This window comes from Taeniopygia guttata, chromosome 3 (assembly GCF_048771995.1).
Source record: "Taeniopygia guttata chromosome 3, bTaeGut7.mat, whole genome shotgun sequence".
In the NCBI taxonomy this organism is placed as follows: domain Eukaryota; kingdom Metazoa; phylum Chordata; class Aves; order Passeriformes; family Estrildidae; genus Taeniopygia; species Taeniopygia guttata.
In genome coordinates, this window is record NC_133027.1 from 107,327,850 (window position 1) to 107,346,140 (window position 18,291).

At 43.3% G+C, this 18,291-nt stretch overlaps 1 protein-coding gene across 2 annotated transcripts; it reads left to right on the forward strand.

The window, feature by feature from the left end:
* The first annotated feature begins 98 nt into the window (after positions 1-98).
* BROX (BRO1 domain and CAAX motif containing) lies at positions 99-17,247 on the forward strand. Of its 2 annotated transcripts, none has more exons than XM_030269173.4 (13): positions 99-293; positions 2,098-2,228; positions 2,810-2,916; positions 4,416-4,512; positions 5,688-5,783; positions 6,423-6,495; positions 6,822-6,927; positions 7,488-7,577; positions 8,299-8,384; positions 9,703-9,784; positions 10,771-10,921; positions 12,195-12,354; positions 12,812-17,247. In XM_030269173.4, exons 1-13 carry the CDS (start codon positions 186-188, stop codon positions 12,896-12,898), a joined length of 1,374 nt encoding a protein of 457 aa, XP_030125033.3. In that variant the 5' UTR covers positions 99-185; the 3' UTR covers positions 12,899-17,247. The 2 variants fall into 2 exon arrangements, with proteins under 2 accessions (XP_030125033.3, XP_002188892.2); XM_002188856.7 differs by lacking the exon at positions 99-293 and adding an exon at positions 602-731 and having other exon boundaries at positions 12,812-13,031.
* Positions 17,248-18,291: the final 1,044 nt, after the last annotated feature.

An 18,291-nucleotide genomic window follows, 5' to 3' on the forward strand; every position in this document is an offset into this window, starting at 1 on the left:
CGCCGGGGCACCCTCCGCGCCGGACAGCCGCTCCCGCCGGCACCGCCCCGCCCGGCCCCGGGACACCCGAGCGCGGCGGCGCTTCCCGCCCGTCCGCACCGCCCAGCCGGGGAGGCGGCGCCGGCCGCGCCCGCCCGCGCCATCGCTACCGAGGCGAGAGCGCCCCTTCCGCCCCGGTACCCGCCATGGCGCCGGTCATGTGCGCCCGGCCGGCACCGCCCCGCTCCTCCCTCCGCCCCGCTCCGCTCCTCCCTCCGCTCTCGGCCGTGCCGCCGCCGCAGGCCCGCCCCCAGGTAAGCCCCGGCATCCCCCCCCGCAGCACCGTGGGCTGCAGCCCCCCGGGAGGGTCGGTGCCGCCGCTCCTTTGCTGGCGTCCCCCTCCCGCCGGTGCTGCTGGCGTCCGGGGGTCCTTCCCGCGGGAGCGCCGTGGGCCCCGGTGGGACGCTGTGCCGGGGGCCGCCCGGCAGCCGCGGGGCTGTTGTTGGCGGCGGCCCGGGGGCTCCGGCGGGGAGGGCGGCGAGCGGCGGGGTCGGTGCGATCGGCCGCGATGGGGCGGTGCCGGCGGCCGGCGCTGCCTGCGGCCGCGGGCCCGTGACGCAGCGCCGGGAGCGGCCGGGCCGGGGTCCCGCGGCCTCGGGAGCCGCGCCGGGCCCGGGCTGGGCCGGGCACCGCGGGGACGGTAGCGGGGCGCCACAGCCGCTGGCCGGACGGACAAGCCCCGGGAAGTGCCGGTAAGCACGGCGCGATAGCTGCCGATGCGATGAACGAGCCCCCTGCTCGGTCAGAAGGGTCTGGGCCGTGCCGGGGAATCAGTGCTGGCTGAGCTGCTTGGGCCTGTTCTGGTTTTGTTTGTTTCAGCAAAGCTGCAGAGTGTTTGTAGGGATGAACTGAAGGGATTCCAAAAGGACCACGGGATGATGGAGGTGCTGTGGGGTCTCCGGTCCCGCGTCCTGCTCAGAGCAGGGACAGCTCCGAGGGCACACAGGGCTCGGGGCTTTGTCCCCTGGGTCTGGAAAGCCTTTGAGGATGCGGAGCACACAACTTGCTTCTCAGTTTCTCTGTCCTCATGGTGAGCTTTTATCCAGTAGGGCCCTCCCATGTTCAGGATGTGCCCATTATGTTCTGTTACCCAGCACTGCTGTTGCAAAACTTGTGTTATATTTGGCTGCTGAAATTGAAGCAAAAGAAAAGAGAATCGGGTTTATCTCTGCTCTCTTAACCTTCCAGGTCTGATACCTGATATGTGTATAACTAAATCCATGTTTTCAGTCAGGCTTTGTTTATACTAAAGGCTCCCAAATACAAGCTACTCACAGATGGACCAGACACAGTATAATGATCTCAGTGAATTGAGATTTAGCCTGGAAAAGAGGAAGGAGGCTCAGGAGTGACCTTATCACTCCCTGAAAGGAGGTTGTGGCAAGTTGGGGATCAGCCTCTTCTTCCAGGTATCAAGTGACGGGATGAGAGGAAGTGGCCTCAGGCTGTGCCAGGGGAGGTTCAGGTTTTGCATTAGGAAGAATTTCTTCACAGAAGGGGTTGTTAAACATTGGGATGGGTTGCCCAGGGAGGTGGTGGAGTCACCCACCTCCATCCCTGGAGTTGTTTAAGGAAAGGCTGGACATGTCACTCAGTGCCATGGTTAGTTGACATGGTTGTGTTCTCACAAAGGTTGGGCTCAGTAATCTCAGGGTCTTTTCCAACCCAACTGATCCTGTAATTCTGAGATATTTCTAATGTAATTTACAGATATGTTTGGCCTTATGCGCGAGGTAACAAATGTGGAGGGTTTTTTCCTAGCAATGTGTGTGCTCACATAGAGCAAAGTAGGTGGTAGCTTTTTGCCTAACTTAAAATAGTTGCCTCAGAAAGCATTTGTATTTCAAGAGAGTGCAGTTCTCACACAAAGCACATGGATGATGAGTACAAGGCATATGGAAGCTTGGCATTTCAAATGGGAAAAAAAATTAATTTCAAATTAATTTCCTGCCTACTTGTTTACATTTGGAATATCTTTTTGTGAGCAGAGGAGCAGGGCATGTGCAGCACCTCAGTTGTACCTGTTCCTGGAGCTGTTCTTTCCTTTCCACTCTGCAGGTTTGGCATAAACAACATTACAGGAAGAAAATGACCCACTGGTTCCATCGCAACCCTCTGAAGGCTACAGCTCCCGTTTCGTTTAATTATTATGGGGTAGCCACCACTCCAGCTGCAACAAAGGTTTGCAAGTAAGTGTACTCGGGACTGGCTTCACTCTGCCTCTTACTGTTTGGGGGATATCCTTAAATGTAATGGTTGCTCTTCAGTTTTGAGCTGAAGATGACTGGAGATGTGTAGGCAGGGAGGCAGTAAGACACTGCTAGCACTGACCATTTGCTTACAGAGGATGAATTCTCCAGTTTTCTAGTCTCTGAGTGCACAGCAAGGCCAATTACAACAATGCAGAAGCAAAAGACTAAACACTTCATTGTCTTTCTGATGACTGTGCATTCCTCTGCAAAAGATTGCTTAATTTCCATAATGAAGCCTATTTTGCAGAGCTAGTCTTATCTCTTCATCCCATTCTAGTATTGAAGGATGTTCCTGCTTGTTACTTCCCTTTCCTCTCTGTGCACCCAACGTCTTGGTAGGTAAAGGCACGGTTATTTTAGTTAGTGCAAGAACAATAGATTGAGTACTGATTATCCACTGCTGTGTGTCCAGTCATATGTATCCAGAGGAGAAGGGAAGATTTTTCTGTATTACTACATTTTTTTAATAAGATTTCTTATGTTTTTCTTTTCTTATGTTTTTTTCTCCTCTTATTTAGTGACTTGCGGTTATCCCGAACACGGCTGTTGGAGCTGTTTACAGACTCGAGTTGTAATCCAGAAATGATGAAGAATGCAGCTGACTTGTACTTCTCACTCCTGCAAGGTAAGGAGATTTATTAGCAGTACTGCTGATTCATCAAGAGAAGTATCAGTTCAATTTTAATGGCACTTCTCAGAATTGTTAATTGTGCTGATCTCCTGTAAAGAAGCTTTGCACTCCTCAGGAAGGAGAGTATCTTCATGGGTTCTGTGCTTGATACCAGTGCTAGCTGCTCACCAGGCCTCTTCTCCAAGTTTCAGTGTCCTTTTGTGACCCTGCCAGTACCAAGTGCTGGCAGCCCTGCCCTCCTGCCTTTAACCTCGTTTTGCTTCCTGTTGGAGGAGAAAACATTTGTCTTTTAGGTGGTGGTGAGTTGCTCCCTAAGTATAAATTGAGTCTATTAATTAGTTGATGTCATTTACTATTCAGTGTAAAATGCTGGTTTGTCTAATACTACACCATAAACTTGTTGCAGATTGGCCTTCTCCTGCTGCTTAGGTGTGTGTATGTATGTAGGTGCTCATTAGCATGGTATCTGCATTTTCAGTAGATGGTTCATCTGTGCTGACACATTCCTTTGAAACCTTCCTTCTGCCAGTATTTGGGAAACTGTCTTTTAGCAGTCAGGTGCTCGGCCAGGTTTCTTAGAACTGAGTTTTCAGGAATCAACTGATTCATGGAAAGTGGGATCTTTCAGTCTGTGGGAAGTAAATGTTGGTTTAGTGAGCTCCTGGGAGAGTGTAAGCTAATGTCGCATCTAAAGGTCAGATAAGAATCCCTGTTGCAACAGCCAAGATTTGGAGAGTTTCTTCAGGAAAATATCATGCTTGGGCACTAAAGTCTTCTGCATGCGAAAGGAACAAGTATTTTCTGATTTTATAAACATGTGACACACTGACAGGTGTAGCCCCAGTAGCTGCTATGGCAAGCTCATGATAGTCTTTAAGACGTTATCAGACCAAGGCCCTTCTTTAGCCTCCCAAAAAAATTCCTGGCTCTGCATATGCTAGGATTTGAACATCCCATAGCATGAGCTTCATCCCACTAACTGCTGTTTTCTGGGCTACTGGACATAAAGAACCAGTTTCCTGTATTCCTGGAGATAGGTGATGACTAGGTGAGCCCATGCTTAGAAGCCCTTTTCCCTCTCCCTGTTGACCATGCAGCTTTTCCTGGAATTTCCTGGTTGCCCCTATGGTGGCAGAGACAGCCACTCACTCGTCTTGAACAACCTCAGCCATCCTGTACCTGGGCCAGTCCCCCTCCCAGCTTGTCACTATATGGGACATGCAGACATCTGTTAGGTTTTTCTTGAGCAGTCAAGATTCTCAGAATTTAGTTGGTAATATGCTGGGCAAGCAGTTTCCTGCAGTAGCCAGTTGTTTTTTTCCACATTTTGTTCTCAAGATACTGAGGAATAAAAACCTCAGGAGGTAACATGGGGTTTTGAGGGGTTCAGCAAGAAAAATTCCTTTATCTATATCTGTATTTATGTTGGTCCATCTCCTTCATTACTTATTTCTGTTTCCTACTTTGAGATTGCCCATTTTATTATTCCATAGGTTTTATCCTTTCACTGGATAACACTTCCCAAGAGTGCAAGTTGAGATACATTCAGAATTTCAAGTGGACAGACACGTTACAAGGACAAGTCCCGAGGTGCGTGTGCTTTTCTGGGTGTGGGGTATGCAGCTGCTCTCTGCTGCTCTGTACACACCTGCACCTGTGAGAATGCACAGTAATGTTAGAAGGATCCATTTGGTCTCAGTTGATCTATAAACTGAACCTGTAGTTGGCTAGAGCAGTACAAAGAAGAGCCTTGAGGGTATTAGTGAGTTGAGCATGGTAACAAAGCTCACTGCAGTTTAAAACTTAATTTGGCACTATTGTCTGACCAGGAACTTCTGTGTGTTTGGAGGTCCCAGTGTTGCTGAAGATCTGATTTTGTTCTTGTCCTCTCAAGCTCCGCGTACATGTCCTCTAGATTCAAACAAACAAATCTTGTGTTTCCAGGAGGAATACAGATCTGTTACGTTCTGAATTATTCACTTGTCTCTTGCTGTTGGAGGTAATTTTGTTGTATAATCATGCCTACAAATTTGTCAAGCTTTAGCTAGAAGTGCTTGACCTCCACAAAGCTTTAATTCCCCATGGAAGAAAATCTGTTGATAAGGACTTTCTTCTAATTTTCTCACGGTCATACACACTTGTACTTGTGCCAGCATTAGTCTTCCCACTCCCACATCTTTCTTTTTAAAAGGTTTGCTAGTTCCTAAGCTAAACTGAGCTTGTGACTGCAAGTTCAGTCTTTTCAAAGACTCTGTTTTTAGCTTTTGAAATTGCCTGCTATTTGTACGTGTTGTTTGTCTGCAGTTACATAAATAATTGCAATAACATTCATTTGAGAGAGTTATAACAGACTCTGACTTATTAATTTAGCGGTACAACTTTAAAGTGGACATTCCAGGGCAAGGCTTTCCACAAAATGTGCAATTAAAAAAAAAAAAAAAAGAGATGGAAAAATGTCAGCCACACCCAAAGCTAAACAAATCTCAAGTTACAGTTTTAAAATAAAAGTTCCCAAAAGGGAAGGGTGGGCATCTGAATGTGGGAGATCCTGAGTTCTTAAAGGAAATAAGTAAAAAAATTGGAATCTCTCTTAGGCAGTTCAGCAAGTAGGAGGTTCGGAATTGGAAACTGTTTACATCTGAAATGAAAAATGCTTTATGAAGAGAAATGTTAATTTTTGCTATGTTAACTATCAGAAGAGAGAGATGTGAGAACAAAACTGAATGCATTAAGTTTTTTGGGGGTTTTTGTCTGTCTGTCTTTAGTGCCCAGCAGGATGCAGTGTTTGAACTGATTTCCATGGGATTTAATGTAGCTCTATGGTACACAAAATATGCATCAAGACTCGCTGGAAAAGAAGAGTAAGTGGTTTTCTTTTCTTAACAATTCTGCTGCAGCAATATTCCACCGAAGATTTAGCAGCTTCTGGGGGTTGCCTGCTATAGGAAATGTCCAGCTCAGACAGAGTTCCAGGAGGGAGTTGGTCTTTACACACAAGCACTTCAGTCCCTTCTTACCTCTGAACCGAGTGCAGTAGTACCATATGACTGATACAGAGAAAGTGTCAGTTGTCAATAAACCCTTCATCAGTCCCCCTCTAAATATCCAGGTACAAAACTGAGTTTCTTAAAATCACAGCTCTGCTGATGTTTAGCCCTGCAGGCTTCTAAATCCTTGGCTTCTAACACTGAGGTTGCCTTTTACTTGAGTCATCACAGGATCTTATATTTCATTTTTTTCAAGTGAGTTCTATATGATTATTTCATGATTGGACACTGTAAGAAACTCCTTTACTCTGAGGGTTGCACATCCGTGGGACAGGTCACTTAGGGAATTAGTGGGCTCTTGATTCTTGAAGGATTTAAGATTCATCTAAACAAAGCCATAACTGACCTGATTTGCTGTTGCCAAATGTGGTGCCCCAAAGCAGGAGGTGGCACTAAATGACACTTAGAGTACCTTTCTAACTATAATTTTACCAATTCATTCTATTTTCTCAGTATAACAGAAGATGAAGCAAAAGATGTTCACCGCAGCCTGAAGATAGCAGCTGGGATTTTTAAACACCTGAAGGTAGAAGGACTTTCTTTGCTGTCTGTTCTTCGAGGTGTCTCCAAATACTTGACTTTTTGTCTTAGAGAGGCCTTTGCTACACATACATACCTGAGAGCACCTGAATGATGCAGGAAACAGAAGGGTGTTAATATGTTGTGGTGCCACTCAATCCCTGCAACTCATTCCCAGTGGTGCTGGAAGTGTGGTTTGTCTGTCTGCTCATATCATGTCTACGGTGCTGTCTTGGGACCCTCACTCAGTATGTCCCATCCATTTAGGAATGAGGCACTTGTTTTGCACTGGTATTAGGCCTACACTAACTCTGAGACTTGCTCTGTATTTAGGAAAGTCACATTCCAAAATTGATTACACCTGTGGAAAAGGGAAGAGATTTAGAAGCTCGACTCACAGACTCCTACATGATACAGTGTCAAGCTGAAGCTCAAGAAGGTATCTTCAAATAGACATTGGTTGGGTGTGGGAAATGACACTGTGGCTCACTGCTGTCTCGTGAATTCTGTTTGGCAGCAAGGCCATGGGTTTTTTAATCTCCTGAAGTACTGTGACATAGTGGGACAAATTGCTTTTAAAGAAAATTACATTGCAATTATAGATGGAAAATGCAAAAATCAGTCTGATATTAAAATTGTAATATGGATATCTTTCACTTTGGAAGAACTTGTGTGTGGCATTACTCTTTTTTCTTACTCTTCCCTTTCATGCAACCCTTTCACCACCATGCTTGCCTAACAGAAATTCCCAGTTCCTTTACTTTAAAATATGTGCAGCTTCAGTTTATTAGCTAATCTTAAGGCTAATGTTCCTTCAGTTTTTCCATTAAATTTGAACCATTCTATCCAAGAAACAATCTGTCTTTATTCTGCTGTTTGCTTGACTGCACATCTATTTTCTGTTCATGCAGGGGTTTTAAAACCCTAAATGCCTCTGCTGATTTGATGTGATGGGACATTTCAATTAAACTTAAACCATGGTGTGGAACTATTTTTCAGTGACAATTGCTCGGGCTATTGAGCTAAAACACAATCCAGGCCTAATAGCTGCTCTTGCTTATGAAACAGCCAACTTCTACCAAAAAGCTGGTGAGTGTCTTGTTTTGTGTCCTTAGTGACTTGGTTTATGCACTCTTGCTAAACAGGTATACTTCACCCACCCATAAATTGCAATATTAATGCTGTTCTTGGTGGATATGGAGTGTGTATTTAACTTCTATTTAGCACATTTAAGCCTTCAGTTATCAGCATGTATTTTGATAAGCCTTTTTGGTTTTGTGGATATCTTGTTGTGTAGCTGATGGTAGAAAATATTAGTGAAGGAAGACAGACTAGCAGCAGACAAATGGCCTGATGTCAGTGGAGTGTGTTCTAGCTGCCTTTGGGCAGCAGATCATGATGCAGAGCATGGAGAGTGGAGTGGATTCATTATGTGCCACCTTCCAGAAGAGTAAAATGATCTCTGGGACTACTGAAGCAAGAGAGAGAAGTGCAGAAGTATGGGAGTCACTACTGGAACTTAAACTAGGAACAAGCTTTGAAATGCTGCCTAAACATACTTAAAGAAATAGCCATCCACACTTAGTGGGCAGCAGTTTCAGGGATTCTAGGGACAATTGCATGATAGCTGCATATTTTTGGGGGTTTTCTCATGGTTTTTCTGTGCTTTTGCAGGAGGAATTTTTGTTCCTTGTTTCTGGATACTTTAGGGTGGGATCTATTGCTAAGTTTAACAATTCTGGTATTTTAATGTGTTTGGGATTTTTCTTTTTGGAAATGTCTTAAGAATAGCTTACATATGTGTTTACAGATCAAACATTATCCAGTTTGGATCCAACCTATGCAGGTAAATGGAGGAAGTACTTAAACTTGAAGAGCTGTTTCTATATGGCCTACGTAAGTACTTTGGGTGGCAGCAGTCACAGCTTCTTGTCTGTCTGCCAAGGGCTGCATAGGGAATGGGGGCTAAGTATTGCCTTGGCTTTCTTTGCATACTATGAAGAGGAATTGTGCAGTGTCAGTGACATTTGAACTGCTTTTGTGGGGCCAGATGAAATTGCAGCAGTGTGGATTTGTTGTGATCACAGATCTTTAACTGAAGCCATTCATGTTGAGCATAATGATGCTCTCTGTTACCTGCATCACAGTCTGATCCTAGGCACAGTTCAGAGCTGACCATCTTTATGAAGGCCCTGAAAGAAACTGCATCAAGTACCAAAAGGTACTATTCCAAGAGCTGTCCCTCTTTGCCTGATGGATCTCCTAGCAAGTACTGCAGTGCCCTTGAGATCCTCAGCTGCTCAATTTGCTGTGTCTCGTAGTCTGTCACAGCCTGTAATTTGTCTTTTTATCCTGTACCAAAGCTCAAGCTAAGCAGTTCACATAATTGTCTTTCTCTTAGGCTGAACCTGTAGCTAAAATCTGCTTGTCTTATTAGCAGGTTTGAGAGGTGAGGGAGGGTCAGAGTTGTGGTACTTCTCCTGTTTTTAAATTTGAGTGATCTGGGCAGTGGTAGATTTAGATAGATTTGTACTGTGAGAACAGACACTAAAGGAAGTGGGGTAGGGTGGCCATTAGTTGGTGGGATTGTTCCTTCACCTGTTGTATTTACTAATTAAACTCAGCTCCTGGTAATAGATCATAGGCAATTCAGTTCCCACTGGAATACAATACCACCTCCAAGCACAGGTGTGAAGGAATGAGACTTTTTGGGGGTGGAAAAGTTATTTGGACTATGACAAAATATCTCAGACAGCTGAACACCTCATCTCTTCCAGATTCAGTGCTGTTTGTCGCAGAGGGATTTTTTTGAGTAGCTCAGGTAGTTTTAGTTTTCAATCTTAGCTGTGTAAACTTGCCTGGGGTTCATTGTTTCTCTGTGCTGGGGCTTGATGCTGCACACTGCTCCAGTGAGAGTTGGGCTGGCCTGTGTGCCAGTGCTTCAGGTCAAACAGCTTTGTGCAGCTCAGTTACTCTTGGCTAGAGCTGAGGCAGCTCAGTTCAAACCAAGTGTTCGTGATTCTGGTTCACGGTGTTCGAGTTGAGCTGCATTAATGGCTCAGTGATTGCTGCTTTGACTTGCATTCTCCAGCTGTCAGCTACCTGCAGGGAATGGCAGCTTCAAAGACCTGCAGCTGCTGTAGGGAGCAGGAGAAGGGGATTGGTGCAGGAAGTGCCCAGTGATGTTGGTAATGATTTTGTCCTCTCCCATCAGGCATACTGTTACCATGGCCAGACTTTGCTGGCAAGTGATAAATGTGGGGAAGCAATCAGATCTCTGCAGGAATCAGAAAAATGTAAGTGTGGTTGAGAGTGGAGTACAGGGTCTGATGATGTCATGCCTGTTCTGTTGTGCTGTATTGTGTTAATTTACTCTCCCATAATCTGTCACCTGATGGAAATCCAGCACACCTTTGAAAAGAGATAGTGTATTTTTATTTTTGTCTTACCGAACTGTCTTTCATAACATTTCTGCAGAAAATTTTCATCTTCACTTCTTAGACTGGCTTTGATCTGCCTGCAATATACAATGTAAAAACCAATGATCTGGTCATCCTGTTTTCTGGTCTATATGTTTGAGTAGTGCAGCCATTTCTGCTTTGGAGGTTAAATTGTAAATCTAGACCATGCTTGTTTATTTTTAAACAGTTTCAGTAACTTACTTCTTTTCTATTCGTTTGAAAGGTATATTCAGGCATGTTTGTAGTAGGTCAAGGTCTTCTGCCCAGTCTTCTCTCTTCAAAGCTATTTCTACCCCTGGCCTGCACTGCATAACTTTACTGCTATGTATAAAAATGTGCAAATCTTCAGAGTGGAAACTTTTATATTAGTTTTAAAAATAAATAAAAAAATGTATTAAGAACAACCCAAGTTGGATTTCTTGGAGTAAAACAAATACTGCTCTGCTGTTCAGAGAACAGTGCTTCTTCTCCCACTCCATATCAGATATTGTTGTTTGGTTTGGGGCATCAGCTGTGTGTGGACACCTTCGTACCCTCTGTTTTTCCCTACCATGTGGCACAGTTCTTGGGCTTATTGGTGCATTTTGCCCCCCACATAAGAATGCTTTTCCACCCAAAAAACTATCTTTTTCTTTTCCTGTTCCTAGTCACTTGTTGGATGCAGTAGATCTTGGCTGTCTTTCAGCTGGTTTGGTTTTGCTTCTAAGAAGAAAGAGGCCTGACTGGATTCAGGTGTCTTCTAAGACTGAAGCATTGTAGAGGAGAACCATGATTTAAGAGGGTCATGTAAATAATTTTTGTTTCCTTTATTTCTTGCAAAGTTTTTGCCAAGGCTGAAGCATTGTGCAAAGAATATGGAGAAACCAAAGGGCCTGGGACTACTGCCAAACCTTCTGGACATCTTTTCTTTAGGAAATTAGGAAGTTTGATTAAGAACACCTTAGAAAAATGTCAGAGAGAGAATGGATTTATGTAAGTAATTCATGGTTGGTACAGCACTCTGCATGAAATTTGCAACTCTATAATTTTCTCTTGGCAGATTTGCAGTGGGTCTGTGCTGTCCCACTCTGTGTCCTGTGCCAGTTCAGCAGGGTGGGCTGGACTGACATCTGGAGAGGCTGAGCGGATTTCTTCCCTCATTCCTCAGCCACCTGGTTACTTTTTCTTCTGCACAGGACAAAGTCTGCTGAAGTTGCTGTGTTCTAATGCTCTCTTCCTGTCTCCTGGGATCTAGTAGGGAAAAGAGGACAGAGGGGGAAAAGGAGAAGACCAGTAGATGATTCTGCATTGCAAACAGGGAAGTCAAAACACGGTGCTGCCTTCAATGAAGATCATGCTTAGGGTGCTAGGAGCTTTACTAGTCCAAGTATAGTTGTGAATAGGGCTTTCTGTTCATTAATGTCCTTCCAAAAAGAGTTTGGAAATACCAAGTTTTTATTTCAGTTGAAAATAATCAAGATTAGTTTGTCTGTTTTGCTCATTTATTTTTCCCCTTCCCTCCTATTACAATTTAGTGTTCCATAATAGGTTTGTTATTTTGATTTTTATGATATTTAAAGACCTGCATAATAGGGGAACTGACTAAATGGAAAGGATGGCCAAGTACATCAAAGTGAACTGCTTATAGGAAGAGAAATGCTCTGCTCTGCTTTGGTTCAAATACCCATTGTCAGAGGTTACAACAACATCATACTGGAGGTTTCAATACATCTGTGTCCCTCTAGAAAGCAGTGGCAGTTTTGGGCGAGCTGTGTGCAGCACAGGAAGTGAGGCAGAGGTGCCAGTGTGTGAGCTCCTGCTGGCCTGCCAAGGGCTGAGGGACACCCCGAGTCAGGCTTTGCCCTGTAGCCAGTCTTTGAGGGCTGCTATGTTGCTGTTGTCCACTGAGGTACATTAGGACTGTTTAGGAAAAGAACTATCCTCTTCATCTTTGGAAAGTACTTTAAATCCTCATTTACATTTTGAAGGGTTTTTGTGGACAAAAGATGCTCTTCTCATTGAAGTACTGGAAATAATGGTTATTAAGTAGGAGAAAACCCACCACACAATTAGGGAACAAACAACACTACTAGGAAGGAGTTGCTTTTGTTCTTATGAACCTTGCTGGCAGAATGCATGTTAGGCAATTCCTTAATGAAATGGAAGAAAGCAGCAGCACTTGCCCCTGTGAAAACCTGGATTGTTTTGTTTAGAATTGCAAACATGGTGCATTGTATTTTAAATACCTTTCTGTATTCTGTTCCAGCTATTTCCAGAAGGTGCCAGCAGAGGCTCCCCAGCTGGAATTGAAAGCAAACTATGGCTTAGTAGAGCCTGTTCCTTTTGAGTTTCCTGCTTTGAACGCACACTGGACTCCTGAAACCGTTGCAGCATTTGATCTCACCAAGAGGCCAAAGGAGGACACTGTAAGATAATCCCATGTGCTGTTCTTTCCCTCTGGCTTTATTCTGTGTATCATACAGAGTTATTTTGACTCTTCCATAATATTCCCCAGCTCAGTGTAGGAAGCAGACACAAGGCTACAATCTAAGCTCATCCTTCTATTGTGCCAGGAGCAAGTCAATTAACCTCTGCCAAACTGCCAGCATCTGGAAAATCAGCTCATGTTTTACTAAGTCCTGTAACATTACAGCATGCTAGAGAAAGATAATTTTTTAGAAAAGGATTAATTGAAAGATGCTGAAACAGTGAATAGTTGTCTTTTCCCTCTTGCTTGGGGCTTACTCAAAGTTTTCAGCCTTGAAAAGAGAAGGGTCTATTAGATTATAACATGTAAAGTTAGCTGTGCATAAATACTGTGCAGACACAGTGGTTTGTACTTGTGGTATTTAGTTGGGTTTTTTTTTTCCTTCTTCTTTGCAGGCTAAACCAAAACCAGATGAAGAAGTAAAACCTCTGAAGGAACCAGATATAAAGCCTCAAAAAGACAGTGGATGCCAGATTTCTTAAATGCCATAAGTGCTTTGAATTCACTTTGAAACTCTATTCATAGGACTCTGGGGCTTTAGTTCTAATCTCCTTTTTTTGATTGTCCTCTTTTCATTTTGAAGACTAATTTAATTTACCTTTGTTAATATGTGTCTATCTTGCTTAAGAATGTGGTGGATTTCTAGGGGGTTATTTATATCTGACTTATTTTTTGTTTCAGTGGGATATCATAGAATGAGTGGGCTTTAATGTTCCTATTGTGCCTCTAGGGAGTTTCTTTTTGTGGGTTTAGTTTTACCCACAAATAGCAAAGGAAGTATCATGATTGTAATGCTTAAGAGTTTTTCCATTACCTTATATGCTATATCATGTCCAATTCTGCAAACAGAAGTTAGCATGAAAAGTTATATTTATTCAAGTTTTGTCATTCAGGCTTAGCACCCTGTTGTGTTCAAATTCACCTAATTGTAGTGAGGGAAGAAAATCTGGGTTTGGATTGTAACAGTCCTATGGTATTTCACAGGACTTGCAGAGAACTTGGGAAACCTCAAGTTCTGCATAACAGGAGCACAATTTATGTTCTAAAACTATTGGTCTCTCTTCTTTCCTCTGTAGATTAGGGGGTTTATATCAGAATTTGTAGTAAGCTACCTTAGCTTTTTCTGTCCTTTAATCCAAGTCCTTTCATATCAAAGTGTATCTGAAAGTGATGCAGCAAGCAATATGGAAGTGCTTAAAAGCAAAGCATCCCTATGTCATATGTTCAGAGTTTTTGAATCTTCAAAGCTTTGTTAGATTTGAAGGCTGCAGACAGTTCTAATCTCCTGGCACTGGAATTCCTGAAGCTGTCATGCTATGGAAATGGATTTGAAAGTAAGTTGCCGTGTTTCCATCTGGGTGGTGCCGGTAAAAAGCTGTCAGGAGAGCAGGGAGGTAAGACAAGCTGAAGAGCTGATGGTACAGCTGGGAAGCCAAGCTCTAGATTTCCTTTATGCCCTGTGTAAACAGTGCTGCTCCTCAGCTTTTGCAATATTGCACTGAAATCAGCTCTTTCTGAAGAAAACTTGCCAGAAGCCAAGCCCAGTCAAGGCTGAGAAAGAAAGGATTTTGTCGAACTTGCTGCTTCCATTTCTGCCTGCTGTGGAAAATGTGACAGCATTCTTTAGTGCTGAGCACTGCAAAACGCCCTTGACAACAAAAACATCTTTCTGATTTGCTGCAAATGCAAAGGCATATGATGCATGTGTTGAAGTGAGAGCCGTGTAATCCCTGGGTACCAGTTGCTGCACTTCTCTTGACCTAAGAAAGAAACTGAGCAGCCTGACAATGTTCACCCTTCCAGCAAACATGATGGCAAATGCATTTACTGTGATGTAAACTGTAAACACATTCCTCACTTTGTACTCTTTGTTCACCTTCCACTTGCTGTAATTCAGTGCTTCTAAAATCCTTAACAGGGCTTGGAGTCACTGAGCTTAGACAGCAGGTGTGTAACTCCTTGAAGGCCTGTGGAACAAAAGCTGCCAAGGAGGTTAATAGGGAACTCAAGATTCTTCCTGAGATACTGGACCAAAGTACAAAATTTGTTGATGCAAAAGGCAAAGAGACATTTAATGCTGGCTGTTGTGGGTTGATCAAATGCAGATCTCCTTGCTTCCCATGATGGATTTTTCTTCCTGTCAGTTCTGCACATAAAACTAAGTGTAAATTGAGCTGAATTTCTTTGGAAGAAGTTTCTGTCCTGCAGGGGCCTAGAGGATAATGAGTATCAAGAAGAATACATGCCTGAAATGGCTCCATTTTTTCTGGTGCTGCACGGGGACCTGGAGCATGTTTCATGAAGAGTTACTCAAATCTTTTCCTAACTTGATCAGCTGACTCATTCGACTTCTTGCATTGTTAAAAGACCAGCTTAGGTTTTGCCAGAGTAGAGTGTGGAGTTAGTTTTCTTATATGGATTTTAATTCTAAAAATGTATTCCAGCTGTAGTCATCAACGCATGTTCAGCATGCCCCCTTTAAGGGTCAAGACACAGTTAACTTAGTTTCATAATCACAATTTTTTTTAGCTACTCATTATTTTTCAGAATTCTTTGTCAATATGTACACATCTCAACTGAATTCATTTTCTTGCTGTGCAGACTAGATATTGTTTTCCCTCCTCCCCTCAATTTCCCTTCCATCTGCTACAAACTGTGGCACAGACTTACCCTCATTTGCTAATGCACATGTAGGTCCTGGGATTCATTTCCAAGGCAGCTTTTACCCATGGGTGGGTTCCTGTAGAGAAATATCTTAAAATCAAATTAACAAATCATGACTAAGTTGTTCCCAAACATCTTGGTAGGAAAGATTATTTTATGGACTTGGAATTCTTTGGACGCTTTCTCAAACCAAGTGGTTTGTCTGAATCAAGTTCACTGTAAATAGTTTGGGGCATAACCAAGTGAATTGTGTCAGATGGTGACATTACTTAAGCCTAGCTGTGTAACCTCTTATGCCATAGCTGTTTCAGTAAATATGATGTAGTAGTTTAAAAATAGAATAATGGAACAAATTAATTCACTTAACATGTGTTGCTTTTCAAGACAAACTTTGTTTACTTGTAGCTGAAATCCTGTGGCAAACATCGGATGGTTTTGCCAAAAAATAAGAAGCTGGAGACTGTTTAGTTTGCAAAGTAGAGAGAGCTGTGAGGCAATGAGTAGCTTTCTCTTCTGGTTTTGTTGGGTAGGAGCAGGAATTACTGTAAATAGGATATAGATTAACTGTCCAATATGCTTAAGAATATGGGTGAATGATCTGGGAGTTTCAGTGACTCTGGAAACCCAGCAGCCATGTTCCTTCTCTTAAAGCTCCCTTTAGTAATTTTTAAGAGTGAGGTATTTTGAATAGTGACTTTTTAATATTCTAATGCTGCAAGAGCCTGTTTTTGTGGCCTCTCTCTGTTTTTAGAGGCTCTCATGGCTAAGCCTGCAAATCTTGTTGGTGTAAATAGTCTTTAAAAATTCGTGCCCCATCTGAAGCAGGACAGAACTGCAGCTGAATAAAATACAGAGTGCTGGGCCCTCTGTTTTGTGCTTTAAGAAAAGCAGTGATTGTCTTTAATCTACTGTAAACCAAACCATTAAGCTCTTTGTAGGATTTCTATGTAAATACCTTCCTCCGTGTATTTAAATACACTTTCTCCATGTATTTAAATTAACCTCCTCCATGTTTCGTGTTCCTGAGTTTTCAGTAGTTACTCTCCATCCAGCATGTGACACACCTACATCTGAGGGACTAAACCTGCCCCCTGGATGCAGATGTCTGCCTCCCACTGGATTTGGTAGAGGAGTTTTGCCTGTCAGCCTAGGGATGGTGTTTGGTCACTTGGATGTTCAGCATGGATCCATGGTGTGTCTGTAACAATGGTGGTCATTTGTACAACAAGCAGGAAAATGGATCTCTGTGTCTGTGTAGAATAGAGACAACTTTGCACTTTAGAATTTTCTTGTCATGCAAATTTGGTACAATACCATATGCTTGTAAATACTCTTTCCTGTCATTTTGTTGCACTGATTTCAGTACTGTGCTATGGATAAGGTTTTAATGGGAAACATTACTAAAATGTATTTTTAATTGTCTGTGTGTAAAACAAACTCATGAAGCATATCTCTGCCTTTAGTACTGGGGAATGTGAGAGGAGGCAGTAGCTCATCTGTTTTCCATGGGAATTCCAAGAGGTGAAGACTTTCTGTCTGTTGGCTGCAGGGTGAAACATTTTATCCATCCTTGTGTCTGTTATCTAAACTGAAGTTTCAGCATTAACATAAATCGTGTTCATGCCTATTAATTATCCCTAAAAAGTTTGTCTCTAAAGATCACGCTTAAATTACCATAGTAGCATAAGCTGCATTTTTTTCCTTTTTCTGTGTTTTATCCCTGTCACTGGCCCAGCTGAGGGAGGGATAAAGCACAGTGAGTAAGACTGGCATGGAAAAGCCCCTGCAGTGTGTACCTGTCTCCAGGCTGTGAGTACAGTGTAAAGGCTTTTCCACAGTGACCCTTGGCTTGACTCAGACCTTTCCCTGCTGGTGATGTTCTCAAATTCAGCAAAGGTCCCATGGCAACCCAGGGGACCCTTGATTAGCTTTTTATGTAGGAAGGCCTCCCTCTTTTGGTGTTGGTGCCTTCATGGATTACAAGCTTCCAGAAGCCATCCTGTACTCTGGGTAATCCCACTGCAATGGAATCAGCTCTGAGATCACTGACCGAGCAGCCTTACTTTGTGAAGACCGTCACCATGCAATCTTAAGCTTCATAATTGAAAATTTGTATATAGCCACAAATTTCAGAATACCATTTAAAATAAACAATCTTCAAGTATTATGTGCTATTTCATTATTTACAATTTTACATACAGTAGCAAGAAAGAGACTCTGTTTTGAATGTTACTTTCTGCAATTTAATGCAACTTTATTATTATAGGGAATCCTTAATCCTTGTTTAAAGGAGGACTTAAATAACTAAGATCCTTGAATTGGGTGCCTATGGAAGTAGTAGCTACAGTGAAGCATGTCAAGTCCTGGGGCACGAAGAGAGAAGATGGGCTTCCCAAATTCCTGTTTAGAAAAAAGAAAGTAATTAGGCAGAATTTTTACAGCTGTACAAAATCTCAGTACGTGCCAAGGTCTGTGACATTGTGGGATATTGTATACACTGTGTGAAGGGGGTTATTTGGGAATAACTTCTCTGATACTCTGGATGATGCCTCACTAGCACAGCAGGCTCAGTCTTCCCATCTGAACCAGACATGCATCTGCTGCTGTTGTAGGAGTCCCATCTGTCTCTCCGAGCCATGTGGTGGTCTTTAATAATTTTGTTTCATGCCTCCAGTCTTCCTGTCAGGGTTTCCCAAAAAAGGATTTGTTTGCAATGTCCATGTAGAGGACCCTGGATATAATGCTGCCCTTGCTTTGTTGAGTTGCTCTCAAATCTGAAGGTCAAGAACCTTGTCCTTGTGACACTTGGACCCTCTTGTCTGCTGGCTGTGCTTCCCCAGTTTCTGTCAGCGCAGTTTAGTCAATACCTTCTCCCCAAACACTGTCAAAAACTGCATAACAGCAGCAGCAGAGCCCTCTCGAATGGATAAAAAATTCCCACAGGACCCTGCTGGAGTGATGGCCACCAAGGGGCAGCAGAGCTCGTGTTTTCCTGCAGTTTTTCCACTCAGCTGCCCAGCACAGACAGTGCGCACCCAGGAACAGCACCGCAGCTTTAAAATGGGAAAATGTGTCACAAGTTACACCTTCTACATCATTTTATGTGGAACATCTCTGTAATTACTGACAGGGCGCATCCAGGAGCCTGTGAACAGGAAAGCAGCTATCCCTCCACCGAGGACATGTGAAAGCCATGAAGCAGGAGCACTGA

Excerpts from the sequence above, each read along its gene's own strand:
- BROX (XM_030269173.4), top strand. The coding sequence starts at position 186 with ATGGCGCCGGTCATGTGCGCCCGGCCGGCACCGCCCCGCTCCTCCCTC. Across the intron at positions 7,578-8,298 it reads CAACTTCTACCAAAAAGCTG|ATCAAACATTATCCAGTTTG; the intron begins GTGAGTGTCTTG and ends ATGTGTTTACAG. Across the intron at positions 12,355-12,811 it reads AGAGGCCAAAGGAGGACACT|GCTAAACCAAAACCAGATGA; the intron begins GTAAGATAATCC and ends TCTTCTTTGCAG.